At 45.2% G+C, this 20,915-nt stretch overlaps 1 protein-coding gene across 2 annotated transcripts in view; it reads left to right on the plus strand.

The window, feature by feature from the left end:
• DVL1 (dishevelled segment polarity protein 1) overlaps window positions 1–20,915 on the plus strand; it is a 69,437-nt gene that overhangs the window by 36,026 nt on the left and 12,496 nt on the right. For both annotated transcript variants that reach the window (XM_027657952.1, XM_027657953.1), the window contains exons 3-10: window positions 3,742–3,863; window positions 7,414–7,526; window positions 11,807–11,945; window positions 16,647–16,740; window positions 17,716–17,785; window positions 18,536–18,675; window positions 18,980–19,056; window positions 19,537–19,604. In XM_027657952.1, the coding sequence (XP_027513753.1) occupies window positions 3,742–3,863; window positions 7,414–7,526; window positions 11,807–11,945; window positions 16,647–16,740; window positions 17,716–17,785; window positions 18,536–18,675; window positions 18,980–19,056; window positions 19,537–19,604 (823 nt within the window). The remainder of the gene's footprint in view (window positions 1–3,741; window positions 3,864–7,413; window positions 7,527–11,806; window positions 11,946–16,646; window positions 16,741–17,715; window positions 17,786–18,535; window positions 18,676–18,979; window positions 19,057–19,536; window positions 19,605–20,915) is intronic.

The following is a 20,915-nucleotide window of genomic DNA, read 5'->3' on the forward strand; positions in this document are numbered from 1 at the left end:
CCTCAGGGGCAAAATTTCACCCTGACGGATGTGTCTGTGAATTAAAGTGTACTTTGTGTGGCAGTGCCTGTGACCAGCAGCACAGCCAGCACAACTTGGATCTTATTTTGGGGAGGTAAACATGGGAATATCTGCACTGGCCACCACGTTATCATCGTGGCTGTTGTGCTTGTGATTTGCTGCTTGAAATGTGAAAGATGTTTATCTGGGATTAACAAGCTACTCAGAAACAGGGGATGTTGCCAGTGTGGTTTTTTGAGTTCAAATGTATCTCGAGTTCACTCTGTCTGGTGCTGAACTGATTCAAGTTCAAGGTGATTTAATTCCTGAAAGAGCAGTGTGGGTAATTTTTTTGCAGCTCTTTTTCCCTTTGTAATGGTAATGGCAGTGTCTGAGGGTGTTTGTGACTCTAATCCCACTGCAGGTCAGCAAGAAGTGGGTACCCAGTGCCTCATCCTTGAGGAAATCACAGACCTGGGGAAATATTCCCGAGGAGTTGCTTCGCTGGGGTGGATTTTACCCCTGCTCAGCAGCACTCCCAGGGTGACCCACAGCCTCCAGCAGCTGGGTTTGCCTCCACAAACTAATTTCTCAATTCTGATTTCTGTGGATCAGTGGCCAGAAAGTGGTCAGTGGGCTGTTGAAACACACTTTTTGCACAGGAAATGCAAAATTCTCCCAGTTTAATGGGAGAATACCCTTTGTAAAGTCATTTAAAATGAGAACTCTGTCCTTCAGTTCGTGGAATTCTCTTTTCATTTTACACAAATGGGTTTGCTGGGTCCTGCATTGCCAAGGCTTCTTCCTCCAGGAGCAGGGAAAGGCTCAAGAGCAAATACCCAGACATATGGAAGGGATTTGTCTTGGAGTCAGGTGTTGCCATCAGCAAAAAGGCCCAAAGCAGGAACATGTTTCCCTGCTCCCAAAAACCTTGTGCCAAGTGCTTGTTTGCAGAGCTTGCTACAATCCAGAGCATGGAGGGTGAGGGGATGTGTAGATCTTACTTACACACCCGGTTTCATCTCTTTTTTTTTTTTTTTTTTTTGTTCCCCTCTTTTCTTTTTTCCTCTTTTTATCCCCTGGTTTGATTTTGGCAGCGAGGAGAGATTCCTCAGGGGATGAGCCATCCTTGCATCTCCAGAATGCCAACAGTACTTTCTAAACATCTCCCTTTAACTCCCCCACCTGAAAGAAAGAAAGCCTTAATTATCAAGTTATTAGGAAAAGGCTTGTGTTGTTTTTTCCCTTCAGTGTTTCCTCTGTTGCTCTTTGCTTTGGTGATAAAGAGTTTGAATAATGCAGCTGACTCCATGTGGTGCTGGAGAACTGTTTTGTCTCCAGGCAGTTCCTTTTTTGACAGCCTGTGTGTGTTTCCCTTCTCATATTTATGGTTTATGCTCTCAGGAATAATGCCCTGCATCTGGAATGCCAGTCCCTTCCTATCCTGCTCCTTCTCCATCCCTTTCTTTAACAGCCAGCATCCATCTGATCATTAGATTGGAATTAGTCCTCAATAAATTAACCAGTTATTGCTGGGACCTCTTTTATACCCCAGTTCTTCCACAGCTAAAAATAAAGGGAGGCTGAGACCCTGTTGCCTCTCAGTGAAAGGTATTAATTTATATCATTAATGGAGCATTTATTTAATTAAAAACCTTATAATTGTGTTGTTTAAGGAGACTTGGCCAAATGATTTGGGGGCTCAGGGGATTGGTGACAGGATATAACCCTGGTCACCTCCAGATCACTAGTTCAAGTCTAATTTCTATGGATCAATGGCCAGAAAGTGGTCAGTGGGCTGTTGAAACACACTTTTTGCATAGGAAATGCAAAATTCTCCCAGTTTAATGGGAGAATACTCTTTATAAAGTCATTTAAAATGAGAACTCGGTCCTTCAGTTCACGGAATTCTCTTTTCATTTTGCACAAACCCTCTCAGGTTGGTCATCTGCCTTCCTGCTTGAACAGCAGAGAACTGGGATCTCTTCCTCCCCTTTTAGGCTTTTAAATAAAATATAACCACTTAACCTGGCAGGTAAAGCTGAATTAGAACTGGGACTGCTAATTGGAAATCGTCCTGTTCTGTTTGCAGAGATAAATTAAAAGGGAGTCTTGGAGCAGAGCATGTTTGTTTTTCTGTAGTGCTGCTTCACCCCGTGAATGGTTCTTCTCCCCTGGGCTTTAGGGTGCATTTAGGCAGGTTGATTGCTTTCATCTCACTTGTGCAAAATTGGGGGTATCCTGCCTTTCTAGCAGGCAAAAATACTGATTTCATTATAAAATATTCACTGAGCCATTGACAGAGAAGGGACCTGCTCTCTTTGCTTCCCGGGTGTTCCTTTCAGCCATGAGCTCCTTTGCAGCATAAGGGAGATTTAAAACCAAAAATAATGTGGAAAACCAGTTTCACCTGGGTGTACAAAAGGATTCTTGAACACAAAGCATCTCTTGCCTTTTAAAAATACTTATTATTTCCTTGTTAAACAGAGAAAAGTAGGTACTAGCCAGTAGATAAGTGGGTGGAATCAGACCTTAGTCAAATCTAAGATCCTGTGTCAATCAATTTATTAAAATGAGCTACAAACCAGGAGGGTGGGGAGAGGAAGAGAATCACTCTTCTTTCTCTTGTCTGTTTATCTGCTGATTAAAGATGTCATACTGGGAGTGCTGAGTGGAGATGGATGCCCTGAATTTATTGGGAACAAGACTGAGTGTGGTGAACCCCTCGTGTGCCACGACCGTGCCTGTGATCCATTATCCAGGAGCATCCCTGTTAATGATTGAGGGTATTGATGGCATTAGTTGTTCCAGGCAGAATTTACATCCAGCCTGGTGACAGGACTGGAATATATAATAATTCCCAAACACACCAGGCTCTGTGTAGACATGTGGTGTTCGGAATGAGAAGATGGATTGTTGCGGCGTGTCTTTAATTCCCGATTTCCACGTGGGTTCTGTGTGTGTTGGGTGCTCTGCAGCCTTTCCTTCCACCCTGGCTCAAAGGCTGCCAGGCCCCTCCAGCTTCCAGGAATGCAAATGCCAGTATCAGAGGAGTTTTGAAGGTGACAGCTCCACATTTTGTCCAAGTTTTCAGGTCCTCATGAATTACAGAAGAGCGCTAACTGTACATCCTGGTTTTATGGCACAGCTGGAAAAATGCCTTTTCCTACCTGCAGCTCTGCCTTGAGGGAACACTGAGAGACCTAAGGGACACAAGAGATGAGTAGAATGAACATCAGGAATCTTGGTCCTCCTCTAAAAGTGTATGGCTGTTGAGGTTGGGTGGATTTGGGTTTTAATTCAGGCTCTTAACAGAGATCTGGAGGTTGGGCCAGAGCAGGTTGTGGATTTTCAGGGAGTTTGAAGCTCTTTGTAGAAGTTGTACCACGTTTGGGCTGTCCTACTGTCAAGTTTCAGCCTTGCCTTTTTACTTTTGGCCTGGCAGGGCCAGACTGAGAGCACAGCCCTGCAATGTGAGTCCCCCAAAAGTGCCCTCCCCACCTGCTCTGCTGCTTTTCCAGGGGTGAGAAGAGTTTGGGGGGCCTGCAGGAATTCTGTGCACACCCCAGGCTGCTGCTGGTTTCATGTTGGGATGGAATGCACCCTGATTTTGTGGGAGTTTGGCAGCAATCCCTGTCCTTCCTTCCCTCCAGGTTTTTTAGCAAAGTGGCTGAAAAATCTCTATGTCAGAGTGGAGAAACTGCTACAAATGTGGGTAATTCTTTTTTTTTCTCTTGACAGCTGGTCCTGGCTGAAAGTTCTCACTCTGACACGGGTTCCCAGTGCACTGAGAGCCACACAGACCTTCCACCACCCCTCGAGAGAACAGGAGGCATTGGAGACTCCCGCCCTCCATCCTTCCAGTAAGGGCAAATTATCTTATTTATTTATTAAATTGCAATTCCTGCCTATTTATTTCTCCTGCTGCCGCAGTTGTTGTTGTTATAAAAATAACATATTGGGGAATTAAAAGGGGAAATGGATGAAATAAATATCCAAAACACCTCATTTTCGAAGCCATTGTGGAAGAGTTAAGCAGCGAGGGAGCCCAAAATGCTTTCTGTGGTGGATGGATGGCAACTTATTAGGGTGTTGTGTGTAATTATGGAGTGTGCAGAGCCAGCTGAACGCTGCTATCAGGAAGGAAAAATTTCCATAAAGGAATAATGCCTCGTCCATGGTCCATCCAGAGGCTGCCAGAGCTCTGTGTGTGGCCAGACTGGGAGTCCTCTGGTTTCATGGGAGCCTCGTTATTTCCTGTTCCATGTGCAGAGCCAATGGGTATCCTGAAAATACCTTCATTTTTAGGGAGGGCCTCGGAATTTAGGGAGGATTTAAAGCTGGTTCTAGCTGAGATCTTAGCCTGTGTTTGGAGAAGGAAACGTGGCCTCGATTTGCCTGGTGTGGGCATTGATTTCTGGGATCACCGACACCCTTAGTGTTGTGTGTGAGTCTTGTACAGATAAAAAGCCTTCCAGAGGGGACAAGAAATCCTGGGAAATACCTGACAGTGTGTCTTGCAAGGGCTGTGCTGCCCTCCTGTGTTCATGAATTGCCTGGGAGAGGCCTGTGCCAGTGCATGTGACCAGAAAATAGAACCAGTTCTTTGTCTTTCTGACCTAAACCTACGTGGAATAGCTGCAAGATCGACCTTTATTTTAAAAAAATAACCACCCTGTAAGTCAGACACTCTCTCTCCACCCCTTTTTTTCTTTCTTTTTCTCTCTTGCATTAGAGAATTTGGCTTGTGGGGAGATCTTCTGGGCTCAAACTTGTTCTCCCTTAATGCCTTTTTAGGTTCTTCTGCTCACAACTGAACATCTTAACATGTTACAGTGGTTTTTGCTGTTGTGTTTTATGAAATAATGGCCTGAGTTTATGTCCAAAACTCGGGGCAGGGTATCTCACTCAGTTATTCTGCAATGAAGCCCCAAATTCTGTTTCACTGTTAGAATTTAATTTTAAAACACACCCCACTCCAGGTTTAAAGATTCCCAGCGGTAAAGAATCCACTGGGTTTTGAAATGATTTGTTTCTCTTGGATAAGCTTAAGTTGAGCTGCTCCAAGTCTTTAGTTGTAAAGCCTGGCTTCCAAAACCTGAACTGTGACTGTTGTCCTCCAGAAATTTTGGAAAATGATGTTTCTTGGGATTTTGCTGTGGTGATTCTGCACTAAGTGTGATTTACCTAAATCCCTGAGGTTGGTTTTTTTATGCTATTCGAGCTGCCAGAGATGTGTAATCTCCTGCCTTCCTCCTTCAGTGTTGATTGAGGCCTTATTTATAAATAAAGAAGCACCAGCTGTTGTATAATTGTGCAGAATTGTACAGAAATGTTGCTGGACAACCAAGAATCCAGGGAATAGATGCAGCAGGAACATCCAAGGGAATGAGGTCCTCGTTGGAGGTGAGGTGGTAACCACCTCCTAACAGCACTGATATTTTGCTTAATCATTGATTAAACCCAAATAGAACTTAACTTTTTCCCCTCCCTGATGCGGGTTCTGAAGTTCATCCTGGATTTCAGGCTCTTTTTGGTGGTTGGCAAATCCCTGGGAGTGGGTGAGGCTGCTCCTGGTGTGATGGAGGTGCAGGAGTGAGGTGAGAGCAGTGACCTCTGAGTTACCTCTCTCAGCGAGCTGTTGGGGATGTGCTCTGCAAACTGAGCTGGGTTTAATTGGCTCAGCAGGGAGAGGGGAAACAAGGCAGCTGGGAGTTCCTTTTGCATCCTTTGTTAGGGAATAAACCACCTTTTGTGGGCGGGTTTAGCCCAGGAAGCAATTTGGGAGTGGGAATTATGAGTGGAGTCAGTAGATGGTGCTGCTGGGATGTCCAAGGGACTCCCGGGGTGACCCGAGGGATCTGCCACCCCTCTCCCCCTCTTCACCTGAACAAAAAGTGCAAACATCCGTGTGACAGCACTGAAACACAGCCTGGCATTTTTGGCAGGGCTTCAGATGGGCAGGCAAAGGTTTTCTCGAATGACAAACTTGATTTCCTCATTTCCGTGGTGGGCACGTCAGCACATTTATTTCCTTTGTGCCCAGAGAGTGTGTGGGGGTGTGCAGGAGGCACAAAGGCCTCTTAAATATAACATTCCACAGTTGTGCTTACACAGAACCAGAGTCCAGGGACAGGTTGGTTGGATGGTTGGGGGTTTAATTCCCTGTGTAAAACAGGCAGGGCAGTGTTCTCCAGCCTCAGGGAGTCCTGGGAGTGATACATTAGTGCCTCTGGTGCTGTGGTGTCAGTCAGTGATGGTCATTACACCCTCTGTGTGCATAAGTGAGGGCGTGTCAGGCACAAATAGCAGGTGCACAGGTATGAATGGGGAGTCCTTTTTAATCAGGTGGTGTTTGAGGGACAGAGAGGAAGAGTAGGACCAGTAACTTTCTAAGGGAGATGTTCCACAGCAGAGCTTTAGCCCTTGTCACATCATACACTGTTGTATTTTCAGGAGCTTTAGGTCACTTCCCTCAGTTTAATCCATTAAAGTGAGCTGTGGCCTTTTCCAGCACTGGAGCTCAGAAGGAAGATGGAGAGAGAGAATTTGTGAGAGCCTGGAGTGCAGGAGGACAAGGGGGAATGGCTTCAAACTGCCAGAGGGCAGGGTTAGATGGGATATTGGGAAGGAATTCTAGGCTGTGAGGGTGGTGAGGGGCTGAGATGGAATTCCCAGAGAAGCTCTGGCTGCCCCTTCCCTGGAAGTGTCCAAGGCCAGGTTGGACAGGACTTGGAGCAACCTGGTCTGGTGGAAGGTGTCCCAGCCCGTGGCAGGGGGTGGGACTGGATGAGCTTTTTAACCCAGAGCATTCTGTGCTTTTATGCACTTAATTATTTTCAGCTTTGCTGTGACTTGCAGGACTTGAACCTTCAAGGTCAGTGCTCTATATTAAAACTGGCCAAGGAGCTGTAGCTTCTGCTCTTTGGCTGGGAGCTCAGCACGTGCCAGAATCCCTCCCCTTGGCCCATCAGCACCTCTCTTTCCTATGGAAATGTCAGGCAACAGTCTTGTCAGGCAGCTTTTCCCACGTCATGGTGATGTGCAAATGCTGGTGCAGACAGCACCGTGTGTCTGAGGGCATTTGAAAATAACCCTTTCACTGTTTGAATAACATTTGCACTGTTTGAAAATAGCACCGTGTGTCTCAGGGCATTTGAAAATAACGCTTTCCCTGTTTGAATAATATTTGTGCTGTTTGAAAACAGCACTGTGTGTCTCAGGGCATGGATGTGGAGTTGTGTTTTCACCCCGCCAGGTGGTTTTTTGGGGTGGGCAGAGCCAGGCTGGGGGAGGAAGGGGGTGCAGCACTCGGCTGCAAGAACAGTTTTCTGGCTGCTGAACCGACTGTTTTACTGAAAGAGAGAAAAAAAGGGATGACCCTGGTGTTTGTTCCTCTCTGTTCTGTGACAGCCCCAACGCTGCCAGCAGCAGGGATGGCCTGGACAATGACACAGGGACAGAGTCAGTCATCAGCCACCGGCGGGACAGGCACCGGCGGAGGAACAGGGAAGGGCACGAGGATGGTGAGTCCTGGCTCATTTCCACCCCCAACCCCCCTTTTTTTCACTCAGAAAGAACAATTTTCCTGCCAGTCTTTCAGAGCAACAATTGCTTTTTGCCATGCAAGGAGACTTGTGTCTGTGTTCCTGCGTGCTTTCAGGGACTGTGATTATTTTAATGGAATAATTTGATAATTGCTTTGAAACTCTTTGAAGCTCGGCGTTTTCTGAGAGGTCTGGGCAACCTGCAGTAAAGTGGCAGAGAGATTATTTTTTGACAACATTCAGAGCTTTCTGAAGATGAGCAGCTTGGAGAGGACTAACTGTTCATTTCTCAAGGCTCAGATCAGCCGTGGTGTTTTGTGCCGATATAACGTTGGCTCTGGAGATCTTTTTTTATATCTGAATATACCCAAAGTACACAAATAAACTGCAGAACTCCATCTCCTGCCTCTAGTCTGTACATCAAAGTAAGCTTGGTTTTTTTTCATTCGTTGCCAGACAAGAATTTCCAGGCTTAATTAAGAATTAATAGGTGCCACCCATTGAGTTTAAAATGGTCCAGAATTTGGAATACTTGGGCCCAAGAGATGCTGTCACAATCTTTATTCAGAGCTCCACCCACTAAAGTTAGAAAACCAGAAATCACATCTATAAACTGTGGGCTAAAAACAGGTGTCTTCCTGTTCATTTAACCCTTCCAACATGTCACTGATTCAGAAGGACTGAAAATTCCTCAGTGGGTGTCTGTGCATGACCCTGACTGCAAATTCCTTTGGGAAATCACAGAAAGGGGCAGAATTTTTTAATAGGGTTGTGTTAAAAACTTGTTACGGGAAGGATGTTAAAAGGGGAATTGTTTTAAACATTAAATCAGTGCCAGTGCATGTTTTGCTGTGAATATTCATGGCTTGAGAGCTGGTGTTGGATGGTGTGGAATGCTCATATGGGATTGTTGGAGCACAGGAGTTTCTGCCTTTGGGGGGTCTGAAATTAGTTCTTTAGAAAAAAATGGGATAAAATTTCCTCCCTCTCCTGTCAAAGCTCAGGCAATAACATGTCAGTAATGCAAACATTCCCTGTTTTCTAAACAATCCAGGCCTTCTACTTGAAGCAGGTGAGTTTTGTTAACATGCACAAAACAATGGTAACTGCTGTACCATCAAAATATACTGTTTAATTTCCACAGTGTTTCTGTGGTCACAACAATATTTTATATGACAGTAATGACAAACAATACATACAATAACACCCCAGTGTGTTGTTTTCAGTGGGAAGCATCCCTAAAGTGCACGGTTGAGCACTGTGTCCCACTTGAAAATACTAAAATAAGTGAAATACCCTAATTCTGGAAAGGATTTGAAGACCTTTTCATCACAGGGATTATTCTTTTCTTGAGTCTTCACATCTTGTTTGTGTGGAGCACAGGTGGATGTAAAATGGGGGTGCAGTCCCAGGGAAAGGGGGACAAGGATGGGGAAAGGGCAGCAGGGTGTGACACCTGGATCCCAGCTCTTCCAGGGGCTTGTCATTATGAAACAGTGGTAAATCCTCCTTTCCCTGCAGAAAGAAGGGAATGCAGTGAGAGTGTTTGATCTGGTCCTGCAGGGACTCGTTTGAATAATACCAAAATTACAGCTCTGGTGGTTTTGGAGGGGCAGGATGAGGGATCTCCTTGGAGCCCTGCATTACTCAGAGGTTTGTTGCAGAGACACAGGGACAGCCCTGCCGGCTCAGCCAGCTGAACAATAACCTGAGCACCGAGTGTTTGGAACTCATTTGGGGCTCGTTGTTGGGTGAACTGTGAATGTTTGAGCTCCCTGTTGGTGTGAAGAGAACGACAATTAACCTACCCCGGCAGTGAGGGTTTCCCTGGGTACTCTGCAGAGGGGAAGGAGCACTTGTTCTTTAGGAAAACATGAGCAGTGTATTACAGCCTTCACTCCAAAGAGGTGAAGTGTGAGAAGGTGCTAAGGAGCTGTTTGGGAACTGTAGAGGTGTGGACACATCGAGCCAAAACCTGTACAGGTTGAGGAGGCTGAGTCCACTGATCCCAGAGCAGAACTGAGAGGCTCAGCAGAACTGAGGATCTTGTTCTGACCTGGGAAAACCCCAAGGCTGGGAAGAGAAAGGAAGCAAAATGAAGATTTTTCTGTCCTATTTTCTGTTTTAATTTGCAAAAATAATTTCCTGATTTTATTGAAAAGCTTTGCCAGCTTTCAGTGTGACAGCCTGGGCTTGGACAGCAGCGGGGTTCTTACAGAGGCTTTCAGGTTTGATTTGGAGCCTGGGTGATGGGAAGTTAACCAGGTGGTAATTAAAAGTGTGGTATCATGGGTGGGTTGTTCACCAAACCAGCCTGTGTGTTTTCCTTCATTGTTGCAGGATTACTCATCCCCAAAAAGGTGTTTCTGCTGAATTGCTGCTGGGCAATTACAGACACACAGAGAGAGGCCATTATAAATATTGAGGGCCCTGGCAGATGTGGAGACACCTGGTGATCTGACAACGTTTTCACACCTCTTCCATATTGAAAATGCGAAAGGATTTTGCAGCAGAGGGGCTGTGATTTGCTAGACCAGGGATCCACTCAGATAACAACACAGGCTGGGGCATTTGTAAGCTCTTCCACCCATTTCCCTTAAATTATGCTCCTCTTTTAAGTGCACAGGCAATGAATGCTTGTGTCTTCTCCTGTGCTTGTATATTCTCTGATTTCCAAGTGATACCCACAGTGTGGTGGCTTGAGGAACATAATAAAACTCTTTTGTTCATCCACGTGCTTTTGGAGGTTTGTGACAGTGCAGGAAATCTTCAGGAAAACCAATCTGGAAAAGAAATCAGGATGTCAGGGCTCTGCTTTGTCTCTTCAAGCGACAAAAGTTGCTTTGGAAAGTTGACAGAGTCCTGTTAAGTGAAAGTAGAGTGAGGATCTTAATTAGAGACGTGGGAGGTCTGCCTGGCACATGTTCTGGGGACCCCTCGCTGTGGAGAACAAAGCTCCCGTGTCAGTCTGCTCAGGGGGAGTGGGAAAGGGGCCTGGGGAGGCTCTAATTAGGGAGGTAATTAAGGGACAAGTTTCCTTTGGCGTTGAGGGATGTTTTAGAGCTGCTGCTCTGTCTCTGACAAGTCTGCAGATATCAAGTGTCGACACTGGTGTTTCAACACCCAGTTTGCTGTGGGGTGAACGTAACTGTTGTGCAGGGAGCTGAAAAGTGCCACATGATGGTCTGTGCCTTGAGAAGCTCTTCATGTGGGCAGGCTTGTAGATCCCCAAATGTTTGGGAAGAGGAGCTGTTGGAGGTTTCCACTCAGTGCTGCAATATATGGATTTCTTTACTGCAGAGTGTGCCAAGGAATGTGAAGAAGGGCTGGAACTAGAAAACAGTTGCAGTGGGAACGTGAAGCTTGTCTTTGGTGGAGTGATTGGAGGCTGTTTGAGGGTTCCAAAGAACTTCAAACATGAGGCAAAGCAGGATGCAGGGGTAGGGCATGGAAATGGGTACAAGCATAGAGCAGGAATGGACAATCTCATCATTCTTCCCTACTTCCAGAGCAGGGACTGAGCCCTGCACCCAGAGGAGTTACGAGTCTTTATTGAGAACCTGAGAACATATTTCTGTTAATAACTGGTAGAGACTTTCTGCACTGGAGGGGATTGGAAGGGCAGTTGTTTTTCCTCTTAACTGGGAACTTGGATGTGCCTTCTCCCTGAGACACCCTTGTTCTCTGCAGTATCACAGAACCCTCCTTACACCTTCCTTGAGCAGATGCTGCTCTCCCCTTTCTGCTTTCGAGGCTGCTTTGATTTGGTCTTTGATGTGCTTCTGTCCCTCAGGCAGGGCCTACTCTGCTGTTGATAAAAGTCAAGGAGGACACATTTTACCCTCCCAGGCTATGCTTTATTCTCATCTCTGTGAGACACTCCAAGGCTTTTGTCAGAAGGTCCCAGTGAACTCTTGTCATCCTCCAAGGAAGAAACAGGGGCAGGGGGTCAGCAGGGCAGAAAGCCCCTGGTCATTACTGGGACAGGCATTGAACCAGAGCGGGAATGATTCTTGTTAGGACTTAAAACTTGGATAAGTGGGGGTATTTTGTGAATAAACCCCTTATAACCATGGTTTGTGAAAGTACTCACTCAGTTTATGTTTCCTGACCTCCCCTGCCCCCAAACTATGCTGGAAAAGGGAATTTTATTTGAGTAGAGAAATTAGGAAAAACTTTATGTATTTAAATGCACACCTTAATTACACAGGAAACCTTCCCCTCTGCCTGATAACACCCCCTGTGTGATTTTTTGGCAGCCCCTCGGATCAATGGGCACCCAAAGCTGGACAGGCACCGTGAGCACCCCCCTGGCTACGACAGCTCCTCCACCATGATGAGCAGTGAGCTGGAGTCCAGCAGCTTCATCGACTCCGAGGACGACGACAACACGAGCAGGTGGGGCACTGCCACGGGCACCGAGCTGGGAAATGCTCTTTGCATCTCTCTCCAGGCTCTCCACTCTGGTTCTGGGCTTGATTTAGATCTTCTCCTTCCACCTTTTCATTCCTGTTTTGCCCTAGTGTGTATGATTTGAGCCCTGGCTGTGGCACTCAGTGCCATGGTCTACTAGACAAGGTGGTGTTGGGTTGACTCAATGATCTTAAAGGTCTTTTCCAACCTTGTTGACTCTGTGATAACTCACCAATAACATCATGTTGTTTATAATCTCTGCTCTAAGAACCAAGCTCAGTTACAGGGTCACTCTCCAACCTGCCTGTAGCCACTGCTCCAATACAGAGGGAAATTCTGCTTCTGCCCTTTGCTTTTAACAGCAAGAATGGTCACATTTTAAGATCAAAGCAATGTGCAACTGCCTACCTATTTATAAACTAATAGTGTGAATATTATATTAAAATACCTTCAGCATAGGTTCCTAATAAGTGTGCACTTCACTAGAGCTGAATTATAAAGGAATTCCTGTGTAATTGCATAGTCTGAGACCTGTGAGCAGTACAGGAATTCATCAAAGTTAATGCTATTGCAAAGGGAGGCTGGGTTGCCATATATTTATGGCTCCTTCATTATTTCTTTCTTTCTGTGAATTATTCCTCACTTCTCGAAAAATACCTCTCCATTTGGAAAGATTCTTGTAAATCTCTAAAGATGTTTTTGTTGTTCCCTAAAAGGTTTATAAGCCATTTCTCAGATTTAAAATGCTTATTTTTAAGGGTGTAAAATGAATCAAAACAAATACACTTTCCTTTCCTGGCAACATTCTCTAAACAGTGTCTCTGGAGCTGTTGTTCTTCCCAGTGAGCTCTGAAAACCCATTATAGATTTCTGTGAATTGTCAGGGAGCAAAACTGTAGGTCTTTGGTGGTTCATGGAGATCTGCAGCCTAAAACAAATAAGGTGCAATGTGATATTCTGAAATTTTAGGTAGAATGGAAACAGCAAGAGCAGCTGCTGGAGATACTGAACCACTTGCTGTGTTTACAAACATGATCAGCTCATTGAACTCGGTGGGTCTGTCTGGTCCTGCAGTTGATCATGGCTCAAAGAGCTGCTGAAGAGCAGCAGCTCCTCCAAATTCTGCTTAAAGGCCATGTGCTGAAGGGGGAGCTAAATGAAGATTTAGTTGAAGATTTGCTCCTGAATTAGTTTCAAGAACTTATTTTGCAGTTGCAGTGAAGTAGGAGGTGTCCCTGCCCATGGAAGGGGGGTTGGAACGAGATGATCTTTAAGGTCCTTTCCAGCCCAAACCATTCCGTGATTCTCTGATGAAGTTCCCAACACCTGAAGACACAAAAAAATTACCCTTGTGGATGCTTTGTGCTTCACCTGGATGTTCATGTGCATAAAGGCTTGGCAAGATCAGCAGTTAACCTGAATGCACTCTCAGCCTCCCTAAAGCCTTTAGGGCTTCTAACCCTCCTTCCCTCCCTAAAAAATGAAGCCCACAAAAACAACAACAGCAACAACCCTGCAGCTGATTCGGGGTTTCTTGTAAATGAATTAATCATTCCCATGGCAGCAAGCAATGCAGTGGGGCAGGATTAGCACTGGAGCACTTCAGAGCAGACCCAGCTAAACCTTTCTGTGTTAATAAAAGTCAAACTTCCTGCGTCTGACCCGAGAATAAAGAGATTCTTCGAAGCTGCTGTGCAGCCTTTCCCTCTCGAGGCTGGGGCAGGAGCTTTTGGCACAGGGAGCAGCTGCCAGGCCAGCTAGTCAGGAAGAACCACTCCATGGAATGCTCCAAGGTATGCTGTTGTGTTCCAGGGATGGTGTTTCTCAGGCAGATGAGAGATTGTGCTGGCAGGGAGAAGTTTTTTCTTCCGAGGCGAACGCAGGCAAATAACACCTCGAGAATGCTCCAGACCTGCTGGAGGCAGCCTGGGCAGGAAGGGGGTAAGTTTGGGGAATAACAGCTCAGGGACTCTGCTGTCACAACCTGCTCTGTGGAGGAGATTGTACAGGGAGGAGGCCACTGAGAGAAGAAATCAGATGTAAGGGATGTTACTGTCTTGGAAGAGGTTGCAGGTTGAGGATGCTTCTCTAGCTGGGTGTTATTTTTATTTTTAACTTGAAGCAGTGCAGCAGAGTGGGGCAATTCCCAGTCCAAGGAGAATCTGTTGCATTCAGTTAAAGAGTAATGTCTTATTTTGGTGACTTGACTTGTTCACAGATGTTACAGGGCAGTGTGAGCACAATAATTTGTTTGCTTTCTTTTCAAAGAATGACATGATTGAATGCTCTTGTTGTTTGCAGGTATGAGTTTGAACACAGGTTGACGTAGGGAGCCCAGTAAAAGTCTTATTTCTGTTAAGCAACCAAAGGTCTAAGAGAGATGACATCTGTAGGATTATTGTCAGCTATGTGCAGTTAGTATTCTCAGTTCAGTATAACTAAGATAATTCACTGCAAAAAACGTGATGATGTTTATTTTTCATTTAAGAAATTAGCATTAGTTCTCCTTAAACTATATGGATAAGCTGTCTTTAACAACTGTTACCTTTTCCCCCTTCCTTTGGGGGATATAGATTGGTCAAATTATTGTTATTATTTTAAAAAATGTCTTCTGTGGGACTTATTAGCCTTGTTTTAGAAGTGCAGTCAGGGTTTCTTGGGCAGTAGCCAGCGCAGGAAATTATTTGGTAGTGATGATTGCAGATTTGTTTTTCATCTTTGCACTTGGTTTGTCTCAAAAGCTCAAATATACCATCTCGTCTTGCTCATCAAATTGTGGTAATAACTTTTGCTCAGTGTGTCTGAGGATACTTCAGGGAGCAAAATATTTTTCCTCATTAGGATAGGTTTGAGCTGTTATTCAGCATCCAGATACTCCTAAAATATGAAGGATTCAGCAAGCATGCATGAAGGCTGTGGATTTTATAGAAATTACAAGAAGAGATGGTGAAATGTGCCATAGCTACATAATATATATACATAAATATATTCCTGCAGTGCCTCATCAATTCTGTGCAACTAATGGAAGAGGCTGTTTTAGCTCCAGGAGTTACTTCTCTGAAATACTGTCTGTCTTGAACTAAACCTTTTGAAAGCTTTTTGAAGGAGCTGATTCCCATTTTTCCACTTTAATATTGGGTAGAATGCAAAAAAAATACCATAGAAAGAAGAACTTCACTTTGCACATATTATCATCTGGTAACAGAAGTTCAGAGAATTGCCAAAACCCTCTGATTTTGCTGGTTTAACTAAAAGAAAATCCCCTTCTTAAAGAGCAGGTTCACTGTGAGCAACATACCTTTCCTTTGCTCAAATTCTTATTTGCTGGAAGGTTTTGGCTGAATCCTACTGGTGAAATACTCCGGGAGAGAAGAGGAGGAGAATGAAACTGGAGAGGAAATAGGAAGGGGGAGAATAGTGGTAGTAAAATGCAAGAGGAGGTTTTTGTGTCACTCTTTGCTGCTGCTTTTGAGAGAGTGGTGAGTGTTGAACAAGTCCAGTTTTGGGAGCCCTGGATCTGAGACCTCCTTATTTTTCCTGTTGGAAAGGCAAAGCCTCCCAAACCCAGGTGCTTTGAGCTGTTTCCACCAACGGAGGATTATCAAATTTCTGATCTCTTTTTTTGAAAATCCCACCTCTTGGCTCTTTTAATTCACCTCTGCTGGGAGGGGAGAGAAGGGAGTGTGTGAGGTTAACATGCCTGAAATAGTTTTGTGAACTCAAAGGGAATGTCAGGAGATTCACACCCTCTGAGCAGCTCCAGCATCTCTAACACCCAGCTCGGTGTCCTTGGTGAGGACACCCCACTCTGTGCACGATGGGTTTCCCATGGTGGGCTGGAATCTCATGACACCAAGCTCCTGGTATCAAGTTTTCCTTGAGGTATTCTCACATTCCTGAATGTGGCAGGAACTTGGAGAGACTGGGGAAGAAGAAGCCTGGCACTGTTTGTTTTGTGGCAGTGCCAGTTCAGTTACTTGCCTTGTGCAGGGTTGGATTTTTTAATCTTGGTTAATGATGGAGCATTCCTTTTTTTTTCCCCCCCCATTCTTAACATAATAAATAGAGGAGGGATGTCTCTGTGGTGCTATAGTGGTATCTGAGAAATCTAGGCTTTGTTCCAGGCTCCTGAAATTAATTTGGGCAAATCCATTTATGTCTCTCTGTGTCTCATTCCGCTCTCTGTAAATTGGGGATGATTAAAGCTCTGAACTCTTAGAGGGATCTTAAAGATTTCTGTGTAGAATGTGGCACATGTAGATTCTACAAGTTTGAAGAGCTTGAAAAAAACCCAAACCCACAACAAGATAAAACTAACAGAATATGTGAAGGTGGATCATATTCCCTGTTCCTCTGTCACTATTTGGTGTTTTATTTCATTGAGTTCAAGCCTTAACTTTAAGTTCCTCTTAACAGTGGAAGAAAATACAGCACCAGGATAAGACTCACAAAAATTGGCATTAAGGGTTTTGCTCCCAAAAGAAGGGAAGCCAGTAAATTATCCTCCAATCCCTGCTGGAGTTTAGCTGGAATCTCCTCCGTGCTCTTGCAAACGGGCTGATGGTGTCGGCAGGATTTGTTCTCTCCCGCATTTGGAATCAGCCTTTTTTTTTTTTTGTCTTGGCAGGGAAATGCAAATGGCTCAGCTCTGCAGAGGTGACATCTCTGCTCTCCTTTCCCCCTCAGGTTGAGTAGCTCCACGGAGCAAAGCACCTCATCCCGGCTCATCCGGAAGCACAAACGCAGGAGGAGGAAACAAAGGATGCGGCAGATCGACAGGGTAAGGTTGGCACCAGCCTTCTCCCAGGAGGTGAACCGTGATTCCTGAGCTTAGCTCTTGGCTCAGGAAGGGATCCAGAACAGGTCTGTGCCTGTTGAATTCTTTGGAAAGGCTCCCTTTGGCTCCAGTCTGGATAAATCTCTACGTTTGAAGTTCTGCAGCACCAGAGTCAAGTTTTTCTCCGCTCCTTTTCTTCCTTTTGCTGTTCAGTGATCCCATTTCTTGTCTTTTCTGAGACCAGTCTCTGCAGGAGAAGGTCCATTATGCCACTGGCTGATGTGGGAAAGGGTGTCAGATGCCTGGTGTATAAATCACTGAGACCTGCATTGTTCCTGAAGGAGAAATCTAAATTTACAGGAAATCTCAACTCTTCTCTCTTACCCTTTCCTGTGCCAGTGCTGTGGCAGCAGGATGAGAATGGCCTAAATGACAGACTCTTGGGGGAACTGTTCTGTTCTCCCATAAATACCAGTCTTCACACATTAAAGAATGAGCTCACATACATTTTATCCCAACAACTGAGGTAGTGTTTGAGAAGGTCTTTGATAAGCACATTTGTATTTAATTTTGGAGGCAGGGGAGTGTCTCTCCTCTCACTTCCTGGCGGATCATGTTGTTCACCCCTCTCTTCAGGGAGGAGCTGTGGATGCAATAATTCACACTGCACTGGGCACTTTAGGGTTTAAATGTTTGCCTGTCAGTCACAGGCAGGAAGCAGAAAGGATTCAAGGTGAAGTTCAGCTGAGAAACCTCAAAATAGGAACGTGCTCTGTGTGTTTTGGGAACAAATCTTTGGGGAAGGTGCAGACTGTGTTCAGATTTCTTTCCCTTACAGATTCCCTTACAGTAGCTTCTGGATGCCTTCCAAGTGGAAACCTATTAATCAAATCCTGATGAGTTAATCCTCAGTAGTTCTTTTTATTGTCTTACTCTGTGCCATTTAAAACCTCGAGAATTCTCTGTTGTATTTTGCAGTCGTCTTCGTTCAGCAGCATCACCGATTCCACCATGTCCCTAAATATCATCACTGTCACACTCAACATGGGTAAGAGGATAAGCCCCGTTTATTATGATGAATTTGAGATGTATTTTGTGGTGGTGGGGGTAGCCTTTGGAGCCAGGAGAAAGTTCCTTGGTTTGAAAGGATGCCAGGTGGACTAAAGGGACTGGCAGCTGAGAGTTGCTCCTGTGTTGACTGTGCCTGGGTTCCTAGTCCAGAGCTGGATAGTTCTGAGCCATTTGCACGAGCAAAGCAGTGTTCTTTCCAGGGAAAGGGCTGGAACTCTGGGATATGGAGTTAGTGGTGATGTGTAGGGATGGTGAGGGGTCCGACATTGTCAGAAGCAAGGGTAGAAGGGAACTGGAGGTTTGTGTTTCTGCTGCTCCTGCGTTTCATTGTTTAACCAGACAGAAATGTGCAGGGCTGCCAAATAGCTCAGCAGCTTTCAGTGGCACCAAACCCTTCCTGCCACTCTGAAGTGTGGAACAAACGTTGCTCAATGCTGATGGGGTGCCCAATTTCGAGGTGTAGACGTGTCCTTTCAGTGTTGGTTCTCTTGCTGTTGGTTTTTTTTTTAATGTAACTTTTCATTATCCTGTATGAACAGATCATGTCTTTAGCAGTATTTCCCTGAAGGGGCAACCTGAGATCATTGTAAGCCAAACCTGGCCCAGCTGATGTGTTGAGAGAGCTGATTTTTGGAAGCTGAAGTAGCCTGGTCTTAACTCTTCGCTGTCATTCCAATCACTCTGTTTGCTTTTTTCCCTCCCTGCCCTTTGCTTTCTATCCCAACAGAAAAGTATAATTTCCTGGGAATCAGCATTGTGGGGCAGAGCAATGACCGGGGTGATGGTGGCATCTACATCGGCTCCATAATGAAAGGAGGGGCGGTGGCAGCGGACGGCCGGATCGAGCCGGGAGACATGCTCCTGCAGGTTGGTCCCAGAGCATCCCAAAATACCTGCTGCTGGCTTCCAGGGGGCTGGCTCAGTTCAGGCATCCCACCAGGCCCATAGGGTCATAGTAATCACTTAACAGAATTCATTCACACTCAGAGAAGTGCATCACAAAGGCTGTTATCGGGAGTTCTTTGTGAGATGCGCTCTGAGAAACGACATTTCTGCAGCTGCTCAAAGGAATGGCAACAGTTACAAGGCAAATAAATTGGGACACAAATAATTAAAATGTCTTTAACTTTGCTGTCCCAGAGCCTGACCTCTGCTTTCTGCACTGTTCCAGGTGAATGATGTCAATTTTGAGAACATGAGCAACGACGATGCAGTTCGGGTTCTACGGGAAATAGTCTCCAAACCAGGGTGAGCACATTGCAAAACCTCCTGCTGTTTATCCTCCATGTGCAGTTACTGGAATGGGGAAAACCTCAGAGAAAGCAGCATTTTGATCTCCATTAGGAACCAACATGACTGTTCCTAGCCCTGAACTTCTCAGTGTGCTGATGAATAGGTGAGACTGGTCTCAATGCACCAGCCAAAACCAACACCAATGAGGAGCTGCCTGGTTTCAGCAGCACTATTTCTTTACCTGATGAGCATTTTAGTATGTCAAGAGCTGATCATTCAACAGATTTCACCCACAGTGCTCATCACCTGTGCAAAACCAGAAGCATCCTGATACTGGTTCATACAGGAAATATTTCAACGAGCATCTCAAAAACATTCTCAGAATGTGCTTGACAGCTGTTGGACAGGAATAAGTTTTCTTCAAATAGTTCTTGTAGCTGTTCCAACTCTACAGGAAAGTTAAGAGTCATCCTTACCTGTTTTCTCTCTCCCTAGACCCATCAGCCTAACAGTAGCCAAATGCTGGGACCCAACTCCCAGGAGTTACTTCACCATCCCCAGGGGTGAGTACACATTTGGGCTCATTGCTGGGTTCCTGTGGAGCCCTCAAGGTCTAGAATATTTTCACCTATTTTGGCATCCAACACATTCCCATTCCCTACAAGTTCAGTTCTTTTAAGTTTGGTTGCTCTGTTTGGTTGCTTTTGGTTTGGGAGGCAGGGGTTTAAGTCCCTTTCTGAGACTCCAGTGCCCACTGAATTCCTGGGAGTTTTTCTTTTGATTCACATGGATTTGAATCAAACTTTTAACCTTTTCAAGGGTATATCCTCATGATCTTGACCTTTCAGTTGATAGGAAGTTTGGAGGATAACCACGCAGAAGTGTTAGAAAGTCTCATTTTGTCACATGTGCACTCCTGGAATTTAAACTGATATTTTTAAAATTTGAAGCAAACAGCAAAGAGATACGTATAATTAATATTGAAATACATATTAGTATATAATAGGTAATATTAATAGAATATTGAAATATATTTCTGTTAATAGATAATATTGAAATGATCTCATTTTACAACTTGTGGCTTAGTAAACTTTTCAGTAGCAATAAAAGATGTGACAAGCACAGCTGCCTCCTGCTGGTGAGGGCTGAGCTTGTGATGGTGAGACCGGTTTGTTCCCAGTAAGGGCTGACCCAGTCTGAAGATGAGGATGGCATTGCCCTTTGAAATTAATGCAATAGAAAATGATCTTGTTTTACAACTTGTGGCTTACAGTAACTTGTGACTTAACAAGTTTTACAACTTGTGACTTTTCAGTAGCCATAAAAGATCTGTGCTCATGTGACAGACACAGCTGGCTCCTCCTAAGGGCTGTGGTTGTGATGGTGAGACCAGTTTGTTCCCAGTCTGAAGATGAGGATGGCACTGTCCTCTGAAATTAATGCAGTAGAAAATGATCTTGTTTTAAAGATCTCGTTTTAATGTTAAAACACAAGTTAAAACTCGTGGCTTAATAACACAGCTGCCTCCTGCTGGTGAGGGCTGAGCTTGTGACAGTGAGCCCAGTTTGTTCCCAGTAAGGACTGAGCTCATGACGATGAGCCCAGTTTGTTCCCAGTAAAGGCTGAGCTCGTGATAGTTAGCCCAGTTTGTTCCCAGTAAGGGTTGAGCTTGTGACAGTGAGCCCAGTTTGTTCCCAGTATGGGCTGAGCCCAGTTTGTCCCCGTCTGAAGCTGAGGATGGCACTGCCCTTTGACATGAACGCCCCAGCCTGATGCAGTCTGGGGGCAAAGCCCTTGGGAAAACCAGCCCGACCCAAAGCAAACCCATTGGGGCTGTGAAGGTGTTGGGGCTGTGAAGGTGTTGGGGCTGTGAC

The sequence above is a fragment of the Corapipo altera genome, unplaced genomic scaffold, assembly GCF_003945725.1.
Source record: "Corapipo altera isolate COAL_440 unplaced genomic scaffold, ASM394572v1 301, whole genome shotgun sequence".
Classification (NCBI taxonomy): Eukaryota; Metazoa; Chordata; class Aves; order Passeriformes; family Pipridae; genus Corapipo; species Corapipo altera.